At 43.7% G+C, this 23,080-nt stretch overlaps 1 protein-coding gene across 2 annotated transcripts in view; it reads right to left on the bottom strand.

Annotated features, from left to right (window-relative positions):
• RAD54L2 (RAD54 like 2) overlaps positions 1 to 23,080 on the bottom strand; it is a 100,473-nt gene that overhangs the window by 13,859 nt on the left and 63,534 nt on the right. For both annotated transcript variants that reach the window (XM_063114048.1, XM_063114049.1), the window contains 11 exons: positions 9,749 to 9,950; positions 8,637 to 8,776; positions 7,768 to 7,884; positions 7,227 to 7,453; positions 6,223 to 6,405; positions 5,946 to 6,079; positions 4,448 to 4,644; positions 3,016 to 3,358; positions 2,146 to 2,323; positions 570 to 821; positions 230 to 348 (listed from right to left, as the gene is read on the bottom strand). In XM_063114048.1, the coding sequence (XP_062970118.1) occupies positions 230 to 348; positions 570 to 821; positions 2,146 to 2,323; positions 3,016 to 3,358; positions 4,448 to 4,644; positions 5,946 to 6,079; positions 6,223 to 6,405; positions 7,227 to 7,453; positions 7,768 to 7,884; positions 8,637 to 8,776; positions 9,749 to 9,950 (2,092 nt within the window). The remainder of the gene's footprint in view (positions 1 to 229; positions 349 to 569; positions 822 to 2,145; positions 2,324 to 3,015; positions 3,359 to 4,447; positions 4,645 to 5,945; positions 6,080 to 6,222; positions 6,406 to 7,226; positions 7,454 to 7,767; positions 7,885 to 8,636; positions 8,777 to 9,748; positions 9,951 to 23,080) is intronic.

Below are 23,080 nucleotides of genomic sequence, written 5' to 3'. Positions count from 1 at the left end.
AAGGATTAGACTGTGATCTCCAGTGTTAGCCTACGGTTCTAAATTGTTCTCTGCAGAGAAACTGCAAAGGGTTAAGAAACCCCGAGAGACATGACATAATAAGCACTTGGTTGCAGAGACATGAAGAGAGAAAAGGAGGCTGGTGTGACCCTAGTTGATTTCGCTCTGCAGGGGCTGTGTCACTCCTTACTGTAGACACACAGCTTTAACTGGGAATTTCTCTTCCTACCTGAACACGAGGATCTTGTCCCCAAGCTTCACACTTTCTTCAATCAGGTGGAAAAGCAGTACCATCTTGGGAGAGTTCTCTAAGACTCCAGTCTGATAATTAGTCAGAAGGTCTTTGGCCTACAAGAGACAAACAAGGCAGCTTGGAGTGGATCCAAGGCCAGATCACTAGATGTAAAATTCTCTCTCTCCAAGGTAGCAGCTCACTGGCCACCTTTATAGTTCCCTGCAGAGACTTTGTCAGTGCCATACATTATGAACCTCTACCCTCTCCCCAGGTAGGCTGGCACCATCCCTTCTTGGCAGCAGTTTATGGCTACTGAAGGATCTGTTTGACTCACCCATTCGTACGTGACGATGTTGTTGCCTCGCTCCTGGAAAGGGTTGAAGCCAACCCCCTGTAGGAACTTGCTATTGGTTGCCTCTCCCATTGAGGAGGCCAAGGTGCTATCTTCCCCCTTGACTTTTGTTCCCTGTGGTGGGCAGCGCGCACTGGTCCCTGCTGAGCCAAGCTCTTCCACGTCTAGGTCCTGCTCATTGGCCAGGTTCTCCTTCTGAAGGGCTTCATATAGCACGTCAGGGTGATTCCAGATCTGAGGTTCAAAGAAAGGGAGAGGGAGCATAGGACAGAGAACATTCCAAGGATGCCCCAGGGAGTCTGGAAACACGCACTTGCTCAAACACATACCTCCTAAAGCACACACTGTCACACCAAAAATGAAAAGTACCCCCAATCCCTTCACAGTCAGGAGCCTGCACATTTGCTTTCACTACTGGCTCTGACCACCATGACACATGAATGGGAGAGTTCATACCAGGGAGCCATGCCAGTGTGTTTGATACATAATCAAAAAGTCTATGTCACAAGTCTTGCATTCTTATTCAAATACAAATAAGAATGTTCTGGTTTCACTGTGTGGCTACAATCAGCTACAAGATGAAGCAAGACTAATCTCTCTCCCCACAGACAAAATGTATCTGACTTATAGGTGACCAATCATATATCACTTCAGGGACAATTCCTAGCAAAAGTAGAGAATTCCTACAAGACAGGAGGAAAGAAAGAAGGAAGGAAGGATGCACTGGCACCAAGGCATAGTCACAGACCAGGTTTGCTTTAGCTTCCTGGACCTGGTCTAGTACTGTGGCCACAAAAGAAATATTTTAAAACCCCTGGGCTGAGCCCGTGGCGCACTCAGGAGAGTGCAGCACTGGGAGCGCAGCGACGCTCCCTCTGCGGGTTTGGATCCTATATAGGAATGGTCGGTGTACTCACTGGCTGAGTACCGGTCACGAAAAAGACAAAAAATAAATAAAAAATAAAAATAAAACCCCACTTGCCCCAGACACATACTTCTGGCTTGTTTTTTAAAGCAGTAGTCAATCAGGAATCATACCTCATGGTCTGCTGAGAGTGCAGCCAGAGAAACTAAGTCAAAGAAACAAGTCCCTCAATAACAACATGAGAGAGCTCATAATCTGATTAAATATAGAATTGAATGGAAGGTATTCTTAATGACTTGTCCAAGTTACATGATTCTTGGATCCTGATTACACTAGCAGTCAAAAACTCTGACCCACAACATTCCTTCACCACCCACTTTTTCCAAATGAAGAAAAAAAAAAAAAACCCCAAACAGAAAAAGAAGTGATTTCTCAAGTTTGGTATAATACATTTTACATCTGAGTTGCACAATTGCAGGAGGCACCATTTACGTTATACTCTATGAGTGGCACTCCCAGGAGTTGTGTGGTACACAATCAGCACTACTTAGAGCCCCCAATCCTCCAGTGCAGTGAACTAAGGTGGTCCGCTTTCCCTTTATTCTTCATCAAGGACTCCACGCAGGAGTAACTCCCTTGGGATCATGTGCATCCTTAGTCCTCATCTCAGTCTTCACTGAGGCCCCAACTCACCTTGCAGCACACACAGAAAGCCTTGAGGGGGTTCAGCCCCAGCCAACCACTGCTACCACAGTCCCGGAAGCGGTCCATGAACTGAGTATACAAATCTCGCTGGATCTTGGAGAGCCGCACCAGGATCACATTTTCTTCCTTGGCAGGGAGATGAATCTTCAGCACAGTGTGGCCTCTCCTGTACAGGCAGAGATCAGAAGTGGCAAAGTGTGGGCAGAAGGGGTCAGTGCAGGATAAAACAGAATCTTGTGCTTCTGCCACACCTCCCTCTTGAGAATCTCAACATGTACTACATACAGCCTTACAATAATGCAGAGTGGTTCAACAACTATCAAGAAACTCATAAGGTCAAAGAGGCAGAATGACCTGTCCCAGGTCACAACTGACTAGGTGACAGAAACCAGGGGAACTCCAGCCTTATCCCAATTCAGGGCTGCCTCTCTGATCTTTCTACACACATGCCATCTTAACAAGTAATAATTAGGGGACTGTGTTAGACTAGCCTAAGCTACATCTACTGGGATGCTGTAACTAGTAAGGCCATACCCCTAGAACCACCACTTCTATTCTTTCTCTCAAGTCAGAAGAATGCTAGCTCTCTCTCTCGCTTCTCTCAGCAAGTAAGTCAGGTGTCTCTAGAAACTTTGAAGATAACTTCTGAGAGAAGCACTTCTAGGCCAAACTTTCAGAGGACTGAAACAGTGGATATCCATCATCTGGTAACTATTCACACAAAGGAAAGTTTTACTACTGCCCCACTAGGAAGGGGCCCTCCTATTGTAATATCTCTCCCTTCATAATACCTTTGGCATGCCTGTTGCACTGGGGCCCTGTGAGGATTCAGAAAACAGGGGCCTGAGGATGGCTCACCTCTGCACAAAGCCCTCCAGGAGGCTGTGCAGTACATGACTCCGGTACCGCATGAGACGGACATCCTGAGGTGTGCTGTCAATACACTGCCCATTAAGAATAGGGCGTTCAAACATGTTGCTAAACTCCTGCCGGGTGCCAAGGAAGTCTGGGCGCACAAAGTCCACCATGCACCAGTACTCAATGAGGTTGTTCTGCAGGGGATACCCAGTCAGTACCACCCGGCGGCGAGAGCGAATGTTCTTCAGAGCCTGTGAGGTGCTGGCCTGGCAGTTTTTGATGCGGTGTCCCTCGTCACAGATCACCACATCAGGACCAGGGCGACATAAGGCCTTCTCAAACTCTAGGGAGGGAAGAGGATCCGGAGTCAGAGGGTGAGAGGGTCTGTTCTTAGTCAATAATATGAGAAGTAGGGGTGCACCCTGGAGGAAACAGAAGAAATGAAGGAAGCAGGAAAGCAAGAGTCAGCCCCCATTGATGAAAGGGAGCCAGCCATACAAGCTCCTGTGCATTTGGTATGACACTAACCTGGCTGTTGACTCTTGCAATAAATATCCCCTTTCCCCCATTCCTTTCCTGATTTTATTTTTTTCTTTAGGCTAAGAGTAAAACTGACTTACATTCTTAAGGCTTACACAAACTGGCAGCAGAGAAAGGGACCTTACAGAGTGCTGCCTAGAATTAAAAAAGCATACGGATGAAACCAATGGGAATAATCCAGACACTTCAGCAGGCTCTCACCATTGCCAGCATCTTGGTTCCATCTGAGAGCTGGCTGGGAGGAGCTAGCTAAAAGACAAGGTCTTCCTTCCCACAGTTATTCACCGTCATTGCTAAATGGCAAATTCATCTGAGCACTACCACAGAGGCATACCTAGAACAAACATAATCTCATAGTTGAAGAGACCTATAAAATGAAATGGCCTCTGAATCCTTAAAAACTTTCTTCCACAAATGAACAAAGGCCCCTTAGAAGAGGGAGTAGAACTAGAACTATGAGAGGAATGATTTTCACTAAAAGCAACTGGGGTAAATCCTTTTCCACAAATTCACAAACAACATTATTACTACCCTGTCTTTCTATTAGCGGTTTAAACACTTTATAAATATTTTCTTGACGCATTCTTAGAACATCTCTAGGAAGTGGTAAAGAGAGTGGTTACTCTCCCAACTGTTCTGTGAAAGAAACAGGGACAGACAGACAGGAGAGTCTCCTCCGAGCCAGTGTGTGGCCACTGCTTGCAAAGGAAGCAGCACCTTTTGAGAGCCAGTGGAAGTCAGTCATCCCACTCATCTTGGGAACCAGAATTTCTGGTTCATGGCAACAACTCACATAAATAATGCACTTCACATCTGACCAGGTACTATTAGCAGACACTATTTCTTTTTTCCTGAAACACCCCCAAGAGTATTCCCAGGATAGGCTGCCTACCTCTCCGAAACTCCTGTTGTCGATCTTCCTCATCCAGATCAATGATGACTGGGTGAGAGCGCTTCTTGGTTTTCTTCGGTCTACTTGTGGCAAAGGATTTCTTCAGAGTGAGGAGTCTGTACATTTCATACCCCATCAGTAGCACCCCACCCTCTGACACCCAATCAGCCATCACTTTTGCGCGAGATGCCATCGTCCTACAAGAGTAAATGGAAAAAACTGTGAGATGTGAGTTATATCTCAATAAATCATTGTTGTTGTTGTTGTTGTTTTTAAGAAGGTGAACGGAGAAAGTATTATTGCTTCTGCTGCTCTTCAGAAAGAATTCCTCACAATCAAAGCTGTGTTGACATACGTTCAGAACTCTTACTGTCAAAGACTTCACATGGCAGCAACCACAGGGTTGCTGCCCAAGGACTTTCCCAGCATCCCAGAGCTTCTAATTACACTAAGGATGAACTCGATCATTGATGATGGTGAAACAGCAAGAAACATAGTAATTCAATGGCACAAGGCAAGAGAAAATGACAGCCTCCTTGGATGTACATTCATGACTACAATGCAACACTGACGGAGCATTTCAAGTTATTCTCATGATAAATACAAGGTCATAGAAGGAAAGGCAACATTCTGCATTTCACCTGCCCACGCCAGTGAAAAAAAGAGCCAAAGACAAGCAGTAAAAGGGCAAGAGCAGCAGAGAAGAGATGACTCTCAGCATAGTCACTCCACTCCTAAACACCTGAGCCCTCACTGTATTTCATTAATTGCATGTGAACTGACTGACAGTCCTGAAATCTAAGAAAACAGAGCAGGTGATCAGCCACATGTGAGATCACTCATAGTCTCCTCATTTTGATGTGTATGACCAAACATTGAAAAAGGCAGCCTCTGTAGAAAATAAAGTCTCCCTTCTCAATTATCCATGCCGATCAGAGGAAATGATAGCACAGATAGCTGGCTTGGACCAAAAACTAGCTTTAGGTTTTTGGAAATCAGGTTGACTTTATGGAATGGAAATATAAAACATTTTATTTAAATCTAAAACAAAAACAAAGTTTGCACCTTTCAAAACTTTGGAAGTTGTACCATTAAAGGTCAACTGTATATCAGTGCTTAAAAGAAGACACTGATGATTAGGTTTCTAAGAAAACAGAAATGTAAGAAGTAAAAAGTTAGAAGATGAAAAGTTCCATTCCATCATTCGAATTCTATTACTATACACATGGGAAAATGTGACCATGGCCGCAGATTTTTCAAGATATAAAAGTATCTTAAAGCAGAACACAAGAAACTTCCTAGGCTATATAACTCTGGCTTTACTGAAAAGCGAGGTAGAGAAAAAAATGAGTAGCAAGAACAGAGAGAGGGACGCTATCAAGAAACCAAAAGGAATCTGAGAGGATGGGCTACATAATCAAATAGACTGCCTTGACATCCAGATCCTGGGCAGAAGTCTAAAAGGAAAGGGGCAGAGAGGAGAGGGCAGGCCACCTACTTGTGCTCATCATTCAAGATGTGAACTTTAAAGAACCGGGGCTGGACTTCTTCAGGCTTGTTGTCAGCTGGAAGGGCTTCAGGAGCCGGGAGCCACATGTTGAACTCTGCCAGCCAGTTCTGAAGAGTATTAACCTATCAGAAAGCCAATTCCAAAAAGAGAGTTTTAAGGGACAAGCTGAGAGCTGAGCTCATCAAGCTTTTTAGCGCCCAGCAAAGGCATTAATCTAGAGCTCTTCAGAAGGGTGACTAAGCAAAGCCTTCCCAAAAACTCTTACCGGCACAATGGCAAGGACTGTTTTGGCTGGTGTATGGCGGAAGAGGACATCAATGAAGGAGATCACTTGCAAAGTTTTCCCCAGACCCATGCTGTGGGCCAGTATACAGCCAAAGCCACTACTGGTCTTAAACCTCTCCAGGGACTCCACTAGGTTATCATACAGAAACCGGATCCCACCAATCTGACAAGGGACAAACACAAACAAATGTCAGAGGGGCTGGCAAAAGACCAGGGCTCTAGTTTTACTCACTTTGGAATTAGTCAGAATTAAGTAAATGAGCAGCAATTATAATAGACAGGCATTATAATAGACAGCTAGTGTGAATGGCCATAGATGTTTCCCTGTACCCTGACTGGTCTATTGGCTAGTGACAGTCTTCTTGCAGAAAACACAGAAAAGCACTCACCTGGTATAATGTCCTATATGATGCAAGAATCTGCAGTACCAAATTCCTGACTGAGTATTTCATTAAGCCTGGCTGCCCTAGGCCTTGGAGAGTTCACCAAGGAGCTCTCACTCCTGTTAGAGTTCCTAAACTAAGTCAACTTCTGTCTTCATGGAATTTTCAATCACTGGTCCTAGCTCCAGGCTCTGGAGCAACACAAACTACTCTGCTTCCTCCTATCAGAAAGTGTCTCTGAATTTTGACTCTCACATTTTTTCCAAATCCACACCTTCCTAATCAAAGCACTGCTCTCCAGAGAGCATATCAATCAGTCTTGCTGATCCCACAGGAGGTTCAAGATTATTAAGCCAAAAACTCCAGCACCTTCTACATGATAGGGCAAACCTGAGGTTTGTCTCTTCCCTTTCCTTGTCCTTTCCTATTCATCAGGAATCCTGAAGCATCAACTGCTAGGAGGAAGGATCAGACCTTTCCAATAGGTGCTCTTTGTATCAAACACGTATTTCACAGGCTGTGATGCTAATAACCATCAGCAGGCAATATTCACAGCAAGGAAACAGAAAAGAAATAAGAGGAGAGTCAAGATTTGCTGTACCTGATGAGGTTTCACAGCCTGTGCCAATTGCGGGGCCAGGAAGACATTCTCCTCCTCTGGAGGGTGGTTCAGGTTGACGAGGACCCGCCCAAGAGCATCACGCTGGTTTAAGACATCATTCACATGGGTGCCACCCTTCTCCTCTTCTTCATCCTCCTCGCTGACAGACTCACTGCTATCCACAATATGCAGAGTGTCTTCCTCTCCAGAACTCAGTTCAATTACCTCTGAGACAGCATAAAAACAAAACAAAAACAAAAACCCAGGGAACAGAACTAATTTACTGCCCATTGTCATAGCAGAAGAGCATAGAAACAAAGTTAGAACTTGTCATCACTTACAAAAATTTAGATTTTTATTATTTCTCTCTTCCAGCTTTTAAGGGGAAAACTTACATTTACCAAGGAGACTCAGGAAAATTTGTCCAAACCAGAACTCAAACTGAATAAGAAAAGACTGAACTCTTTTCAAAGATATAGCTAATCTCTCAGGATGACCACTGGGCCAGGAGGAAGGGGAGGCACCTTTCGCTTGATCTTACCATCTCGGCTGCTTTTTTCATCCTCACTGCCACTGCTACTGTCCAAACAAATGACTTCCTGGGCCAAGACCCGAGAAGGCAGTTGGGGACCATCACTTGCTCTTAAGACAATTTCCTCTAGGAAAAGAAAGACAGAAGAGAAAGTCAACATACATTTAGCTCAAACATATTTCCCAAAATGATTCACTACCTCTCCTTTGATGATCTCCTGGGGAGTTTCCACTGAGGAGAGAAGTAGAGGGTGTCTCAAAAATCTCAGCCTTCTTTCCAAATTCCTTTTCTCTACTGGTTCTTATCTCCTGCTATACACCTGACCACTAGAAAAGGTCCTAATCCCTTGGCATGTTAAGATCCAAAGTTACGAGAAAAATATGTAAATAAAGTCAATTTGAGGAGTACATTTTTATCCATCTTAACTTTTTTTTATTGGGGAAGGGGGGTGGCCAGTAGGAGGAACTGAACTCTTGACCTTGGTGTTATAAGGCCATACTCTAAACAGCTGAGCCAACTGGTCAGACCATCTTAACTTTTTAAATGAGATTCTTCTGGGCCGAGCCAGTGGCATACTCGGGAGAGTGCAGCGCTGGGAGCGCAGCGACACTCCCGCCGTGGGTTCGGATCCTATATAGGAATGGCCGGTGCACTCACTGGCTGAGTGCCGGTCACGAAAAAGACAAAAAAGAAAGAAAGAATAAATAAATAAATAAATGAGATTCTTCTGATTGTGCGCTCTCAGGAAGCTGAATGACTTTTAAAAAGGATTCCCGAGAAGCCGCAATCTTATTTCAGATCTGTCTTTGAGCACTGTGCACTCCAAGTGCCTGTTCTCCCCAGAGCACAGGGCCTTTCCTGCCACCTCCACTGCTCACCAGGGAGGAGCTCCAGGGGAACAGTGGGAATGGGGGCTGCATAATCTTTCCTCTTCTGCTCCAGGCGCTTCCTTCTTTCCAACTCTTCCTGCTGTGCTGCTTTGGTAACTGGTTCCAACTGATCCTCTCGGAGTAGCTTTCTAAACATTAAAACAAGAGAAAGCACTTGGGTTTACTTAAGATTTGGGCAATGCAATGGCAAGCTAAAGAGGGAAATCACCACTGGTGAGCTCAGAAAACTGAGGGAGGAGAATCCACATCAGCCCTACCACATCCATGCAATAGCCAGGGTTTAAAAAAAAAGAGAAAGAGACTTCAAGCTCAAGTGGTTCTTGGCTAACATACTTTCCATGTTATTTAACTTCCTGACAGATGCCCCTACTGACTCGTCCCTGCACAGAACAGATCAAGAGTAAAATAGAGTATATATGATTGACAAAGTTGAAAAATAGTATTAAAAATAGAGTTGTTATGTGGGAAAGTAGGATTATAGGGATTTTACATCCTTATTCCCAAATTCAGAGTAATACTTTCAAGCTATCATTATATCTGGAAAAAAAAAAGTTGAGGCAGGAAGAAAAAAAGATATCATTTATCTCCTTTCAATGGCACAAGTTGTTATTTGGTAAGAAGGAAGGACTACTGGGAATTTGGATAGTTAAGGAAGTTCACATTTGCTCATTTTTTAGCTCAAGGAAGAAGCCCTGCTTTGGGCTAAACAGTCCTCCACCATCTGAAGTTGAGTTCTAAGAGGACAACAACTCAACTTTTTAAAATCTCCTCTTGTTTTGAGAAATAAAGAAAAACAAAGGAAGAAACAGAAAGTCCAACTCAGAATACTCTACCATGCTTGGGCTGCCATCCAGGGCCTCCAGATAGTGGGACACTCCCCAGTGGTGGTCAAGGTCCTTCCTCATCATCGCTGCACCCTCTGACAGCCCAGGCCTAGTGCTCTGGAGCTGCACCTTCACTATTAATTGGGGCACACACCTGGCACTTTTTTCTTTTGGAGAGGGAACTCTCCAGCCCAAACCAGTCATTCTACTGACAGCCTTAAGATGAAGGTAATACCTCTACTCCCTCCCCTCTCCTGCACCCAGAGTACAGCTCACCGTATGTTTCTCCTCATGTGGGAGGGCTTCTGAGCTCTCTTCTTTTTGGGGTCCTCGGAGGCTAGGCTCTTCCCTTGGTGGTGCCTAAGCTTCTCGGAAGGCTCAGACTGAGATGAGGTAGTTGAAGTGCACCGTGGTGGCTGTTGTCCATCTTCCCCCAGCTGGGCATGCTCAGTGCCACACATGCCTTCCAGGGATGTGTCTGAAAAAACAAGAGGAAAGTGATGGCTTTACTGGGTGGGGGCAGAGTGGGTTTTGAGGCCAGACACCTGGGTTCAAATCTCAACTCAGCAACTTATTAGCTGGTAACTAAAGCGAATTACTTATATCTCTCTGAACTTTCATGGATATATCTATAAAATGAGGATATAGTGATGCCCACACTTCAGAGCTATTGTGAGGACTAAATAGTGTGCATACCTGGAACCAAGCCTGGCCCAGAGTAGGCCGAGAACAAATCTTCATCACTCTTACTATAGTCTAGCACTATGATCAGAAGCTTCATAGCCTCCGAATACTCAGAAAGGGACAGAGTCTGAGCAGCTGGGTTCCAAATACACCTCACACTCTCTTGTGTGACTCTAAGCAAGTCCCTTTACCTCTCATCTGCCAATAGGGAGAATACTCCTCCTTACACTGTCTTAAAGCATTCACTCATTCGACTTGCCAACCATTTAATGAGGGCTTACAATATGGCAAGCATTGTCCTACAGGCTTCAAGGGATATATGTAAGATTCCTTCCCTTCAAGGAGTTTGTATTTTATTTAGGAAGACAAGTCATGTATAAACACAAACACAACATGGCAAGATATGTTAAATACCACAAAAGGGGCAGGTCAACAGACCTAAAGAACTTAAAGGTTTAGGATATTTTTCAACCACAGGTAATTAGCTAAACCAAAAATAATTGTATTAGTGTTACAGGAATATGAAGGACACTACTTCATATGATGATAACAGAGGAATTATATGGGAGGTAAAATGCAAGTGAGGCCTTAAAAGATAAGCAAAATGTCTAAAGTGATACTTTAGGAACAGGGGGGAAAAAGGAAGAGATTCCTGGTACAGAGAATGTCATTTGTGGCATCAAACACCAGCAAAGGACTGGGGTTGGGGTAAGAGGGTCCATGTGCACAGCCCTCTCCTCAGCCTGCTGAGCAGATTCTGTTCACTGGGTGAGCAGACCTTGAGAGTCACACAGACCATAAGCCTGTTCAGCGTCTCAGATACAGGCACTGCACAACCAAAAGGTCTTTCCTGAAGGTAAGAGGAATTCAAAACTAAAACACATGTGCCAGAACTGAGGTGTTCTAGATAATACCACTTGACTCTCATGCAAAAATGACACATCTTGTCTTTTTTATTGTTGGCTTTTCGTTTACTTGCTTTTAATTCAACTACAGACTTTGGATTTCACCAGTTTTCCACTAATGTCCTTTTTCTGTTATAGGATCCCATCCAGGAAACCATGTTGTGTTTAGCTGTCATATCTCCTTAGTCTCCCCTAAACTGTAGTAGTTTCCAAATCTATTCTTGTCTCTAGAGACCGTGACACTTTTTTGAAGTGTCAAAAAACATCTGACACTGGTCCCCCATTTGGGTTTGTCTTATGTTTTCTCATGATTAGATATGGGTTATGGTTTTGGGGGGGGAAGAATATCACAGAGGCGAAGAGTCCTTCTCATCATACATTATCAGGGGTACATGATATCAGCATGACTTCTACACCTTGATCACGTGGTTAAAGTGATATCTGCCAAATTTCTCCTCTATAAAATTATTTTCCCCTTCTTTATTTTATTCATTAGAAGCAAATCATTAAGCTCAGCCCACATTCAGGGAGAAGAGAATCAAGCTCCATTTCCAAGAAGGAATATTAAAGAATTTCTAGACATATGTTAAAACCACCAAAAAATATATAAATATTTGGGGGGAGAAACTTTGAGGCTACATAAATATCCTTTCTTAAAATTTCACCCACTAATTTTAACATTCATCTTACCTGGAGCAACTATTACTGTGGTTTCTAGTAGTTTTCTATTTCCCTCCTTCCTTCTACATTTATTATATGGAATTTTTCTGTAAGGGAGATTTGTCTCATTTATTTATTAATTCAGCAACTTTTTTATATCAGTATGGACTCAAGTGTCCATGGGGTAAAAAATCATCCAACCCGAGAGGCTTTGGTAAAGAGAGGTGGAATTGCTGTAAGTCTTGATGAGTAAATCATTAAGCTGATGTCCCTAAGCTGAAAGAAAGACATGCCATGAATCATCATCCTATGTACTCAGCCACCACTAAAAAATAATAAATGGGCTGTCTAACCAGTCAGTGGCCCAGTCAGAGAATCATGAGTGCCCCAGACATTCTGTTACTGCTCACCTTCTATAGCTTAGTATAGCTTCCTCTTTGCCCTGTTACCATTCCAGGTTCCTTATGGTCCCTTCATATTGATGCCAGATTCTAGAACAGAATAGAGTTGGAAACTAATGTTTCCTAGAGATAACAGAGCATAGGGGTTCAGTATGGACACTAGAGCCAGACTGCTGAGGTGTGAACTCCAGCTTTGCCCCTTTTTGTTCATCCATTATAAAAAGGAAATAACTGTAGTGACCTCAAAGGTTTGTGGTTATTATTATACGAGATAGCCTAAATACAGAACTAAAACAATGCCTGCCACAAAGTAAAAATTATATAAAACAGCTGCTGCTTTTACTATTACTGCTACTATTCTAGGTATAAAGTATGGGTTGTTTTTTATATCATCTCCTTTCTCCCTTACAATAACTCTACAAGGTGAGTTTTGCTCCCTTCATTCTAAATATGAGATACTAAAACCCTGAAAAGTTAAAAAGACTTGCCCATGGGTGTATAGGAAATAGGCAGAAAAACAGGAGCAGGTGGTTAAGAGTATGAGCTTTGCAGTTAGGCAGTCCTGTCTTTGAAGCCCGGCTCTGTCACTTATTAGCTCTACATTCCAACTTCTCTGAGCCACAGTCCCTACATCTGTAAAAGTAGGATGTCAATAGCTCTCTCATGGAAGATATTCTTCAAATCCTGGTCTGCCTAACTCCATGGAACTCCATATTTCCAACCACAATGAATAGAAGCACACAAAGCTCTGGGGCCTTGGTCAGCCATGCTGGATGGCAATATTAATTTGTGTGGAGAACGCAAACCACAATTATATATCCTAATCAAAGATCAGGAATAAGGGAAAGGGGGAAGCAGAAATGACATGCGCAAACTGCATTTTGTCACAAAATGAGTGTTTCTTACATATATGCATACATACCCCCCACATGAGGTGGTACACCATACTTTGATTTTAATTCTCTCCTTGTGAGACTGGAACAAACTAGCCACTGTTGCTTCTCCTGCTCCCTGCTTTCAGTTTAGCCTAACAAACATTTGAGCCTCCACAACATACCAGGTCCTGTGTCAAAGCACAGTGGAATGGGCCTTATGAGGGGAAATAGGTATGCAGTGTGGTGAGTGCCTAAGACCAAAAACACTTGGGGAAAAAAAACACCTAATCCAGCCTTACCTAAGGGTGGGCATAGGGGTGCATCCTTGGGAAAAGTGAGACCTGGGTTCTAACAGAATAGGTAGGCACCAGTTAGTAAAGGAGGAAAGAAAGAACATTCTAGGCAGATATAGGAGCATAAGCAAAAGGGACAGAGCCTTAAGCAAGATAGAATGGTTGGGAAAACACATGTAGCTCAATTTTGGCTAAAATAAAGTAAGCAAAACAGCAGGAGGAGGGGATTTCCAACTCCACAACCACTTCCCCATCTCTTCCCAGGAGCGCCTTATCCAAGGCAGACTTAGGTGAGGACCCAAGATGCTTCTTTGGATGCTGGTAGAGATGTCAACCTCTGTCCTGGGGAAGACTACCCCCAAGGCCTCTTCTTCCTAGCATTCTACTTTCCACTGTCCTGGTGTTTGAGTGGGGAGGAGAAGCTGATGTGGTATTGTAAAGCGGGGGGGATGGGTAGGTGTGCATACCCACTTGCATGCGAATGCCCAGGGTGATTCACTGCCCCACAGCAGCACTGGTAGCACCTTTCTTGGCACTCATACTGAGAGACCACTGAAGATTTCAGGTAGACAACCTTTGCTTCTTCAAGAGCAAAGGGGCAATGGCCAAGGAAGGCATCAGATAAGGAATGTTCATGATGGAACACTCCAATACTACTAACATGAGCAAGAGGTTAAAATATCACTCTCCCTTCTCTATTACCACTGGATCTGCAATAGGACTTTTACAAAAGGACTTTCAAAGAGAGCAGAGCCCAGAGTGGCAGGAAGCATTAGGAATACAATATGAACCTTGGCTCATAAGCATGCTCTACCTGCTGAGGAAGCAAGGTGCCAGTGCTTGTGTGTCCAGCCAGACATGAGAATTAAAAGAGAAGCTTCAAAGTACACCTCCAAGTCTAACTAGCTGCCATCCCAAATTCATTATCTTCTTCAAAAAGTCCTTTCCAATTTCCACCTGAAGCACTACAGGAGGAAAGCTCACCAATTCTATTTCCCTTTAAAAGAAGTATCATTCCTTCAAGCCCCCCACCCCTCCAAAGAGCTAACACTTCAATAGCATTTTCACATAACACTGCTGTCACCTTCCTCCTAACTTATATCGCTGAATTCTTCCCTCCTAAGGGGAGGCCATCAAATTCTGCCTCCAAAATGAACAGCTGCCTGGACAGCAGACTCCCCAAGAGGGGTTTATTTTTTATTTATTTATTTTTTTTAAAAGATGACCGGTAAGGGGATCTTAACCCTTGACTTGGTGTTGTCAGCACCATGCTCAGCCAGCGAGCGAACCGGCCATCCGTATATGGGATCCGAACCCGGGGCCTTGGTGTTATTAGCACTGCACTCTCCCGAGTGAGCCACGGGCTGGCCCCCCAAGAGGGGTTTATCCATTGCTAAATGACCACTTCCATGAACACTGCAACTTGGCCTACAGATCAACTACAATTGGGGCACACTTCAACTTAGTGTTTTGCTGGGTCCTCAGGCCTGGTTCTGATAATGACCTTTGATGCTTTTCTGGTCTTTTTTATTTTGTTTCTATTTCACAAGCAAATTTATTGAGCAATCACTTGGAGAAACAGCTGGAGGCAAGGTTAGAGAGTAGGCAGACAGAACAGAGTCAGATTACAGAGGGTAGGACTTGAATGTCAGGCCAAGGGGGTTGAAATGGATTTAAGGGCCGGCTGGTGGCTCACTCAGGAGAGTGTGGTGCTGGTAACACCAAGTCCTCAGGTTCGGATTGTATATAGGGATGGCCGGTTGGCTCACTGGCTGAGCATGGTGCTGACAACACCAAGCCAAGGGTTGAGATCCCCTTATCGGTCATCTTTAAAAAAAATAAAAATAAATAAATAAAAATAAAAAAGAAATGGATCTGTTGGGCACTTGTTGCCAACTGTTGTATTTTCTTGTTCTGGCTTCTGCCTCGCAGAGTGGGCTATTCCTGGGAGGAGAAAGAACAGAACCTGCTGGCCTTTCAATATCACAGACAGATTCACTAATAAACAAACATTCATTCCCAGTTATGAGGCCTGGCTGTGAACTCCTGTCTGGAGTGGGGATGAATGTGATCAAGTGCAGTAGAAATTTTAAAATGATCATAGTATATACAATTCTCATGCACACTTAGTTCAGACACAGGTTTCCCCCTTTCCTTTATAAAGAAGACACAGGTCTAAACCAGCTCCTTACCACCCAGCATTCTTTGAATGAATCCTCCGCTTCTCGGTTCAACAACTACCTTTTGCTTGTTAAAAGGCTTTAGTTTACAGACATTCCAATATTTGAAGTTCATTGTCATGTAAATCAGTGTTTTACAAGTGCTTCATCGCTGCTTTGTGATGCTTATTATGAAGTTTCTGGGTTTTGCATAACACTATAATGTATGTTATACCTTTAATAAATTATTCTTAATAATAAAAATTGTTATTTGAAAAAGTCTATAATTAAATTTTCCCTAAGTCACTACATGCTGTTCTGAATATTGAATCATATGAATTCGCGACCTAAGCAAAATAATTATTTAACTTTCAAAAATAGCCCCCCCCAAAATTCTAGAATATAGCCCACCAACAGCCACTGGGGGAAAAAAAAGCTCAACAAAGAGGTAAAGAGACATGTGTTTGACAGACATGTTTCAGGTCATGGCTTAAAAGTCAATGACTGTTAGGGCCGGCCCGTGGCTCACTCAGGAGAGTGCGATGCTGTTAACACCAAGGCCATGGGTTCAGATCCTATATAGGGATGGCCGATTGGCTCATTGGCTGAGTGTGGTGCTGACAACAACAAGCTAAGGGTTAAGATCCCCTTACCGGTCATCTCTTAAAAAAAAAAAAAGTCAATGACTGTTACTGCCCTAGTTTAGGATCTCAGAATCAGACCTGGGTGCAAATACCCCTGAACTTTCTTCTTCACATAAGCCGGCTGTAAGCAGTAATCACCAGAGTTATATAAACATTAAAGAACACTTACATAAGCTTCTTGGGACTGAGTTAGGAACACCACCACCACAAATGTGACAAGGCAAATGAGCAGCTTTGAAAGTAAAACTCCTACATTTCATTCAGTGAGGGCACAAGGTACAAACATTTCCAGGGCTCTTTCTTCAGCTGTTCCATCTCTTCCTCCTTCTGTATAAAAAAGATCAGTGGTGTACCAGCCAGCCACCAAAATAAATAAATAAATAAAATATCACTGGGCTCCAAGTCTCACCATGTTCTCCTAATGTTTATGATAGGCTGCATACACCAACCACAACCTATGATGAATGTTTGCCAAAAACTTTTCACCTGAATCTGACCACACCTTAACAGTTCCCTCCCAGTTTACAAAAATATAGGGGACAAAGGACTATGTTAAACAAGACCACAGGGATGCAATAACAAAATCTAAAATGTGCAAAACTACAGAACAAACCAATCTTTTTCTTTCTAGAAATAAGTTTAAAGAGAAAAAAAATTAAAAAGGGAAAGCCTATAGATTAAAGAGATTTAAAAGACATATCAACTAAATGTGGACCTTGTGGGGATTTAAATAAATTAACAATAAAAATAATTTTTTAAAGATAATTGGAGATTATCTAAATATTTGATGATATAAGGAACTACAGTTTTTAAAAATTCAGGTGTGATAATGGTATTGTGTTTGGTTTTTGTTTTTTTAGGACTTTATATTTTAGAGAATATAGTAAATACTTTAGTATTTACAGATAAAAATGTTATAACGTTGAGGATCCGCTTCCAAATAATTCAAGGTTTGGGAGAACAGATGAAACAAGACTGGCCCTGTATTCACAAGTATTGAAGACAGTACTGCGAACAGAGTTCATTTCATGACTATTATGTTTGAGATTTTCCATTATAAAAAATTCACTTTTTTTTTGTTTAAAAGTTTTAACAGAAAATAAAACAAGAATAAACTCGAAACTATTTAGATCTCAACTATTCCACATTTGTTAATACACATTTGCAGAATGCACACCATTTTGTGTTCTTCTTTGGGCTACTTGTTACATATAAATGTCCAACAATGCACACTTACAGCATGTTGCTATACTGAATACTGTAGGCAATTGTAACACAATAGTAAGTATTTGGGTATCTAAATATATCTAAACATAGAAAAGGTACAGTAAAAAAAAAGTATAAAAGATTAAAAATGGTACACTTGTATAGGGCATTTACCACGAATGGAGTTTGCAGGACTAGAAGTTGTTCTGGATGAGTTAGTGGCGAGTGATTGTGAAGGGGCCTAGGACATTACTACACCACTGTAGACTACATAAATGCTGTACACTTAGGCTCCACTAAATTTATAAAAGAAAATAATTGTGCTACGACCTTATGACAGTTACAATGTTACTAGGTAACAGGAATTTTTCAGCTCCATTATAATCTTATGGAACCACTATCCTATATACCACCCATCATTGACAGAAACGTCCTTATGCAGCACATAACTACACTTATACAGCACATAGTTACCAATGGATCTTGGACATGACCAGCGCCATTTTGCACACAATAAGCACAAAATAGTCGCTAGCTCCTCCCTTTGTAAGAAACCTCATGGTTTCTGAGAAACAGAAACCCTTTTGCTTCTGCAAGGACACAATTCTCTACCCTGTTCTCATAGCTTCCGCATTAGCATAATGCCTCTCATTGATTGTATCGGCCAGCCCTTGGCCCCCTATATAAGTTCTCTCACCCCGACACCTGGTGCTGTCCTCCATCTTGAGGGCAGCCCTGGCTGCCCTCCACTTTGAGTGCAGCCCGGCAGATTCTTTTCTTTTAATAAAGCTTGATGGGTACCAGTGTTTCGGCTCATGTTCTTTCATTTTGGTGCCAAAACCCAGGACGGGTTCTGGCCAATGTTTGACAATCCCCACCTGGGTTGATTGGCCCTCGGCCACCCTTCCCAGACCTGCCAAACTGGGTACTCTCTCCTTTTGCTGTTTCAGACCAATGCATCCAACATCGGCTCAATTCAGGGTAAGTCAGGGGGTCAGTTGTCTCTCACCACAAGTTCCCCCAACTCGCTCTCTCTTGCTACTTCTCTAAGCCCAAGTGCCTGGCCGAGGGAACCCCTCTGGTGCCCCCCAGCTATTGGAGGATGCTCCTGTAGCTGGTTGGTGGCTTTTCTTTTGAAAAGAAGATGGACAGCAAAGAGGATGCTTTTCTACTAGGAATGCCCATTTCCTTTCTCACCCTCTAAATGGGATCCTCACAATCCAAACCTCCATGCTCCACACCCTTGGGCTGTCTTCTGGCCAATTTACCCCTTGGCCTCCAGGGAGACATTAAACCTAAACGTCTCATTTTCTACTTTAATCCATGCTCTATGCCTCTGGGCTGTCTACAGTCTCTCGGCCTCCAGGGAGACATTAAAACTCAAACGCCTCATTACAATGGATCCCAGTGGCCACAAGATGGAACTCTATTTAGATACTCTTAGAGATTTAAACAATTTTTGTCACCAGAACAGCAAAGCTGGAGAGATTCCTTATGTTCAAGCCTTCTTTCTATCTCCAACTATAATCTTTCTCTATCAAAACTGTCCTATGTCTCAAATTCTCCTAGCTCATGCCTAACCTCCCCTTACGGATTTGGATCAATCTTCTGATCTGTCAGCCTTCACCTTTTTCCTCTCTTCCCCCTACCTGGTCTTGAGACACTCACCCTCAGCCACCTAATCCCTCCCCTTCTCCCCCTTCATCAGGTAACAACCCCGCCTCAGCTCCAGCTCCTTTATATCCCCCTCTGTGAAGCGGCTGGGATGGAGGGAATTATCCAAATTTATGTCCCCTTTTCTCTTTCGAACCTTTCCCAAATCGAAAAACAAATGGGATCCTTCCAGTCCGACCCAGACACATATCCGTCCCCTGAAGACAAGGAGCAGGTCTGGGTAATGGTCCAACAACAGGCAGACGAGGTACATGCTCAAAATAATAAGTGGCCTGTGGGAGCTGTTGCCATTCCTCACACAGACCCAAATTGGGACTACCAGGCCAGCCACGGGGACCAGGATCTCCAGAACAACATGATCACACACCTACTTCACAGCCTCCAAAAGGCTACTCACAAGTCAGTCAATTATGACAAGATTAAAGAAATCACACAGAGATCCACCAAAAATCCCAGTAAGTTCCTAACCTGCCTCTCTGAGGCCCTAAATACACATGTATAGATCCAAACTTCCTGCAGGCATGGCTCTATTACACTCTCATTTCATTACCCAATCAGCCTGACATTCAAAAAAAACTAAAAACTTGAGGATGGTCCAAATATGACCCAATGAGACCTCCTCAATGCAGCTTTCAAGGTTTTTAACAATAGAGAGGAGGAGGAGAAAAAAGATTGTTACAAAAGATATCAGGCCAAATACCAACTCCTGGCTAATGCCATCCGAGGCTCACATACTCCAAAGCTGGCTACCTCTAGGGGCAAGCCACCGGGGAACTGCTTCAATGTGGTCAACTGGGCCACTGAGCATGGGTTTGTCCTAACCCCAGGCCCCCTTCTGGGCCCTGTCCTCACTGTAAACATCCAGGTCACTGGGGGTTTGACCATTCCACTTGCTAGAGAGGGAGCGGCCCAGTCCCCAACCCATAGCCTTTGGCTTCATGGCCATCCTTACCAGAACTTCTTGGATTCGCCCAAGAGGAGGACTGATGATGCCCAGGGCCTGAGGCCCCCATGGAGATCACCACACGAGAGCCCAGCATAACTCTTCTTGTAGCAGATAAGCTGATCTCTTTTGTTATCAATACAGGGGCCACTTACTCTACCCTTCCTGAATATGCAGGACCAACAACCCCATCCTCTATCACAATAGTAGGGGTTACGGGATCAGAACACCATCCACGGATCACTCAACTCCTTTCCCTTTTTTGGGAAAAAAATAAACCCTCTCTACAGAAAAATGCCTATACAGATATATTTGCATACAGTTTCACGGAGTTTATTGATCTCCCTGCAAAAGATTCCTATTACCATTAAACTCAACTTAAGGATCAGTGCTGTAAATTAAGCTACTTTTAGTCAACAAATAAATGTATTTTCCCAAGTGATCATACTCCTTTTAATTTTCATTTCATTTTTATTATACTAAAATTTTATACTTTCATATATTTAAATTTATATATTTCCTTTGCTATTTCTCATATCACTTAAAAGTTGATAGTTTTAAGCATGATCAGTTGTATAATCATTTTTAAAGTTGATATCATATGCATCGTAGGGTGCCTACATCACACCCAGTTAATATACAAATTTTTAATAATGCCTCAATGCCCAACCCCCCTTACTGGGATGGGACACTCTTTTCAAATTCAAAGCTACTCTTACCCTAACTCCAGCTACAATACTCCTGTTATAGGCTGCCTCCAGACCTGGCCCCTGAGGCTTCCACCATCCCCTCCCCCTTGGACAAGGTTAATCCCGTAGTATGGGACACTTCTTCTCCCTTCATTGCTATGCACCATTCCCCTATCCTTGTTAAATTGAGGAACCCCTCTTTGTTCTCTAATGTCCTACAAAACCCCATTGCTAACAAACACCTGATAGGCTTAAAACCCATCATACACAAACTCCTTTCTTCTCATCTCTTACGGACTACCCACTCACTTTGTAATATACCCATCCTTCCGGATATAAAGCCTAACGTAGTACAGGACTGATCCTGACACACACCATTCCCAACAACTTACTTGGACAGTTTTGCCCCAGGGATTTTGGGATAGCCCATGTTAAAACCCGAATCCCAAAGCTGCTCTCACCATGTCGGGAAGGGCCTTATACGGTACTTCTCACCCCGACACCCACAGCAGTAAAAGTACTAGGAAAGGTCCCTTGGCATCACTTATCCTTGGTAAAACTAGCACCTGAGACTTTACCCAAAGAATCTGTTAACACCAAGCCAGAGGGGTCCCTCTGCTCAACCCCTAACCCCACATCTCCCTACACTTCATCCATTTTAGGACTCACAAAACTGAAAATCTCCAGGACCTCCACTCTTCCCCCAATCCCAAAAGAAGGATGATCTTTCCCTCGGAGATTATCCTCTCACTCTTGCAGGCCTGCTTCACGTCCTTCACACAAGTGCTACTCCAAGACTGGTCCTGACCTGCTATCGTGGGTTTGCCATTGTGGGACATGATAAGTATATGCCACCCCGTGTCCCTAAACTTTCTTGTACTATCTGTTCTACTACTTGCTACAGGATTGGCCAGTATTGCCCCAAAGGAGTGTAACATAGGAAGATTTCTCCTGGCACTCCTTTACCTCCTATCAGTAGGATGCTCCTTAGCCAATTTCATTGTGGCAATGTGCCCTTTAAATTCTTTTGGCTCCCTAACCCTTTGCATCCTTCCCGTGTTTTTCCTCCTATCTCAATGATTCCCCTTACCTGGAACATGGAGGTTCCAGGTCTGCAGGGATAATGCCATCCTCAATGAATCAGACTGGTCCCTGAGCGACTCATCTGTCTCCCACTTCTCAAGAAACTTTGTGTGGTCACCCGCTCCTTGTCAATGCAGCCTGCAACGTTTCCACAAACATCTCTTCGCTTTCCTCTAATCCCATGTTAGTGGAAACTGTCAGCATTGTGCAGAGCCTGCCCACACTTTGCCCCACTAACACCACCAAACGCTACCACTCACTCACCCCCTCCCCATCCATGCCCTAAAACCGGAATATATTTCCTTTATAAAACTATGTCATCCTGTTGCCTGCACCCTAACATGATTTATTGCACATTCATTTGGCTTGTCCCCAACATCACCTTCCAGACAGATGGAAGGATAGAAACAGGACTGGGACTAAATTTGGCCCCCCTCTCAGGAAGTGCCCCACTCCAATAAGGGCACTAATTGTACCTTTTTAAATTGGGGCAGGGATCCTTCCTGCAACTGGGACTGGTATAGCGGGCCTTGCTACTGCCTCTCAATTCTATCAAAAACTCTCAGAAGAACTAAGTATAGATAACATCTCCTCCCTCCAATGAAAGGTCACCTCACTTGCGACAGTCGCTTTACAGCACCGTCGGGCCCTTGACCTCCTTACAGCTGTGATGGAGTTTGGATGTGTTGTCCATGTGGCTGGAGAATAGAGGCCCGAAACCTCGGTGGCGTCCACATTGTATTAAGTCTGCAGGCCAGCAGGATGTGAGAGCAGTGGAGGCATGGCAGCCTCCACCCAGATTCCAGAGTATGTATGGAAAAGCCTGGGGGCCCAGGCAGAGACCTGCCGCAGGGGCAGAGCCACTGCTGAGTTCATCTATGAGAGCAATGCTGAGCAGGAAAGTGGGGTTGGAGCCCCCACCAGGGAAATGTCTAGTAGAGCCAAGGCAGCAGGACCACCATGGAGACCCCAGACTTATGGAGCTACCAGAGTGGAACACCATCCTGGAAAAGTTGCAGGCACTAGCACAGCCCACTGGGCTGCACTTGGCAGAGCTGTGGGAATGAGGCTGCCTGATGCTTTGGGGGCCCAGATGCCCAGTTGTCCCCAGGATGCAGGACTTGGAGTCAAAGAACATTATTTTGGAGCTTTAAGACATAATGTCTGCCCTGCTGGGTTTTGGACTTATATGGGGCATATTTTTCCTTTCTTCTGGCCTATTCCTCCCTTTTGGAATGGGAATGTGTACCCAATGCCTGTTCCACTATTGTATCTTGGCAGAAGATAAATTTGGTTTTCACTTTTACAGGTTCAAAGCTGGAAGGACTTTTGCTTTTGGTCTCAGGGGAGACTTTGGACTTCGGAGTTTTAAGTTGGTGCTGGGACAAGCTA

The sequence above is a fragment of the Cynocephalus volans genome, chromosome 11 (assembly GCF_027409185.1).
Source record: "Cynocephalus volans isolate mCynVol1 chromosome 11, mCynVol1.pri, whole genome shotgun sequence".
NCBI classification, from domain to species: Eukaryota; Metazoa; Chordata; class Mammalia; order Dermoptera; family Cynocephalidae; genus Cynocephalus; species Cynocephalus volans.
This window is presented reverse-complemented; position numbering and strand designations above follow the sequence as displayed.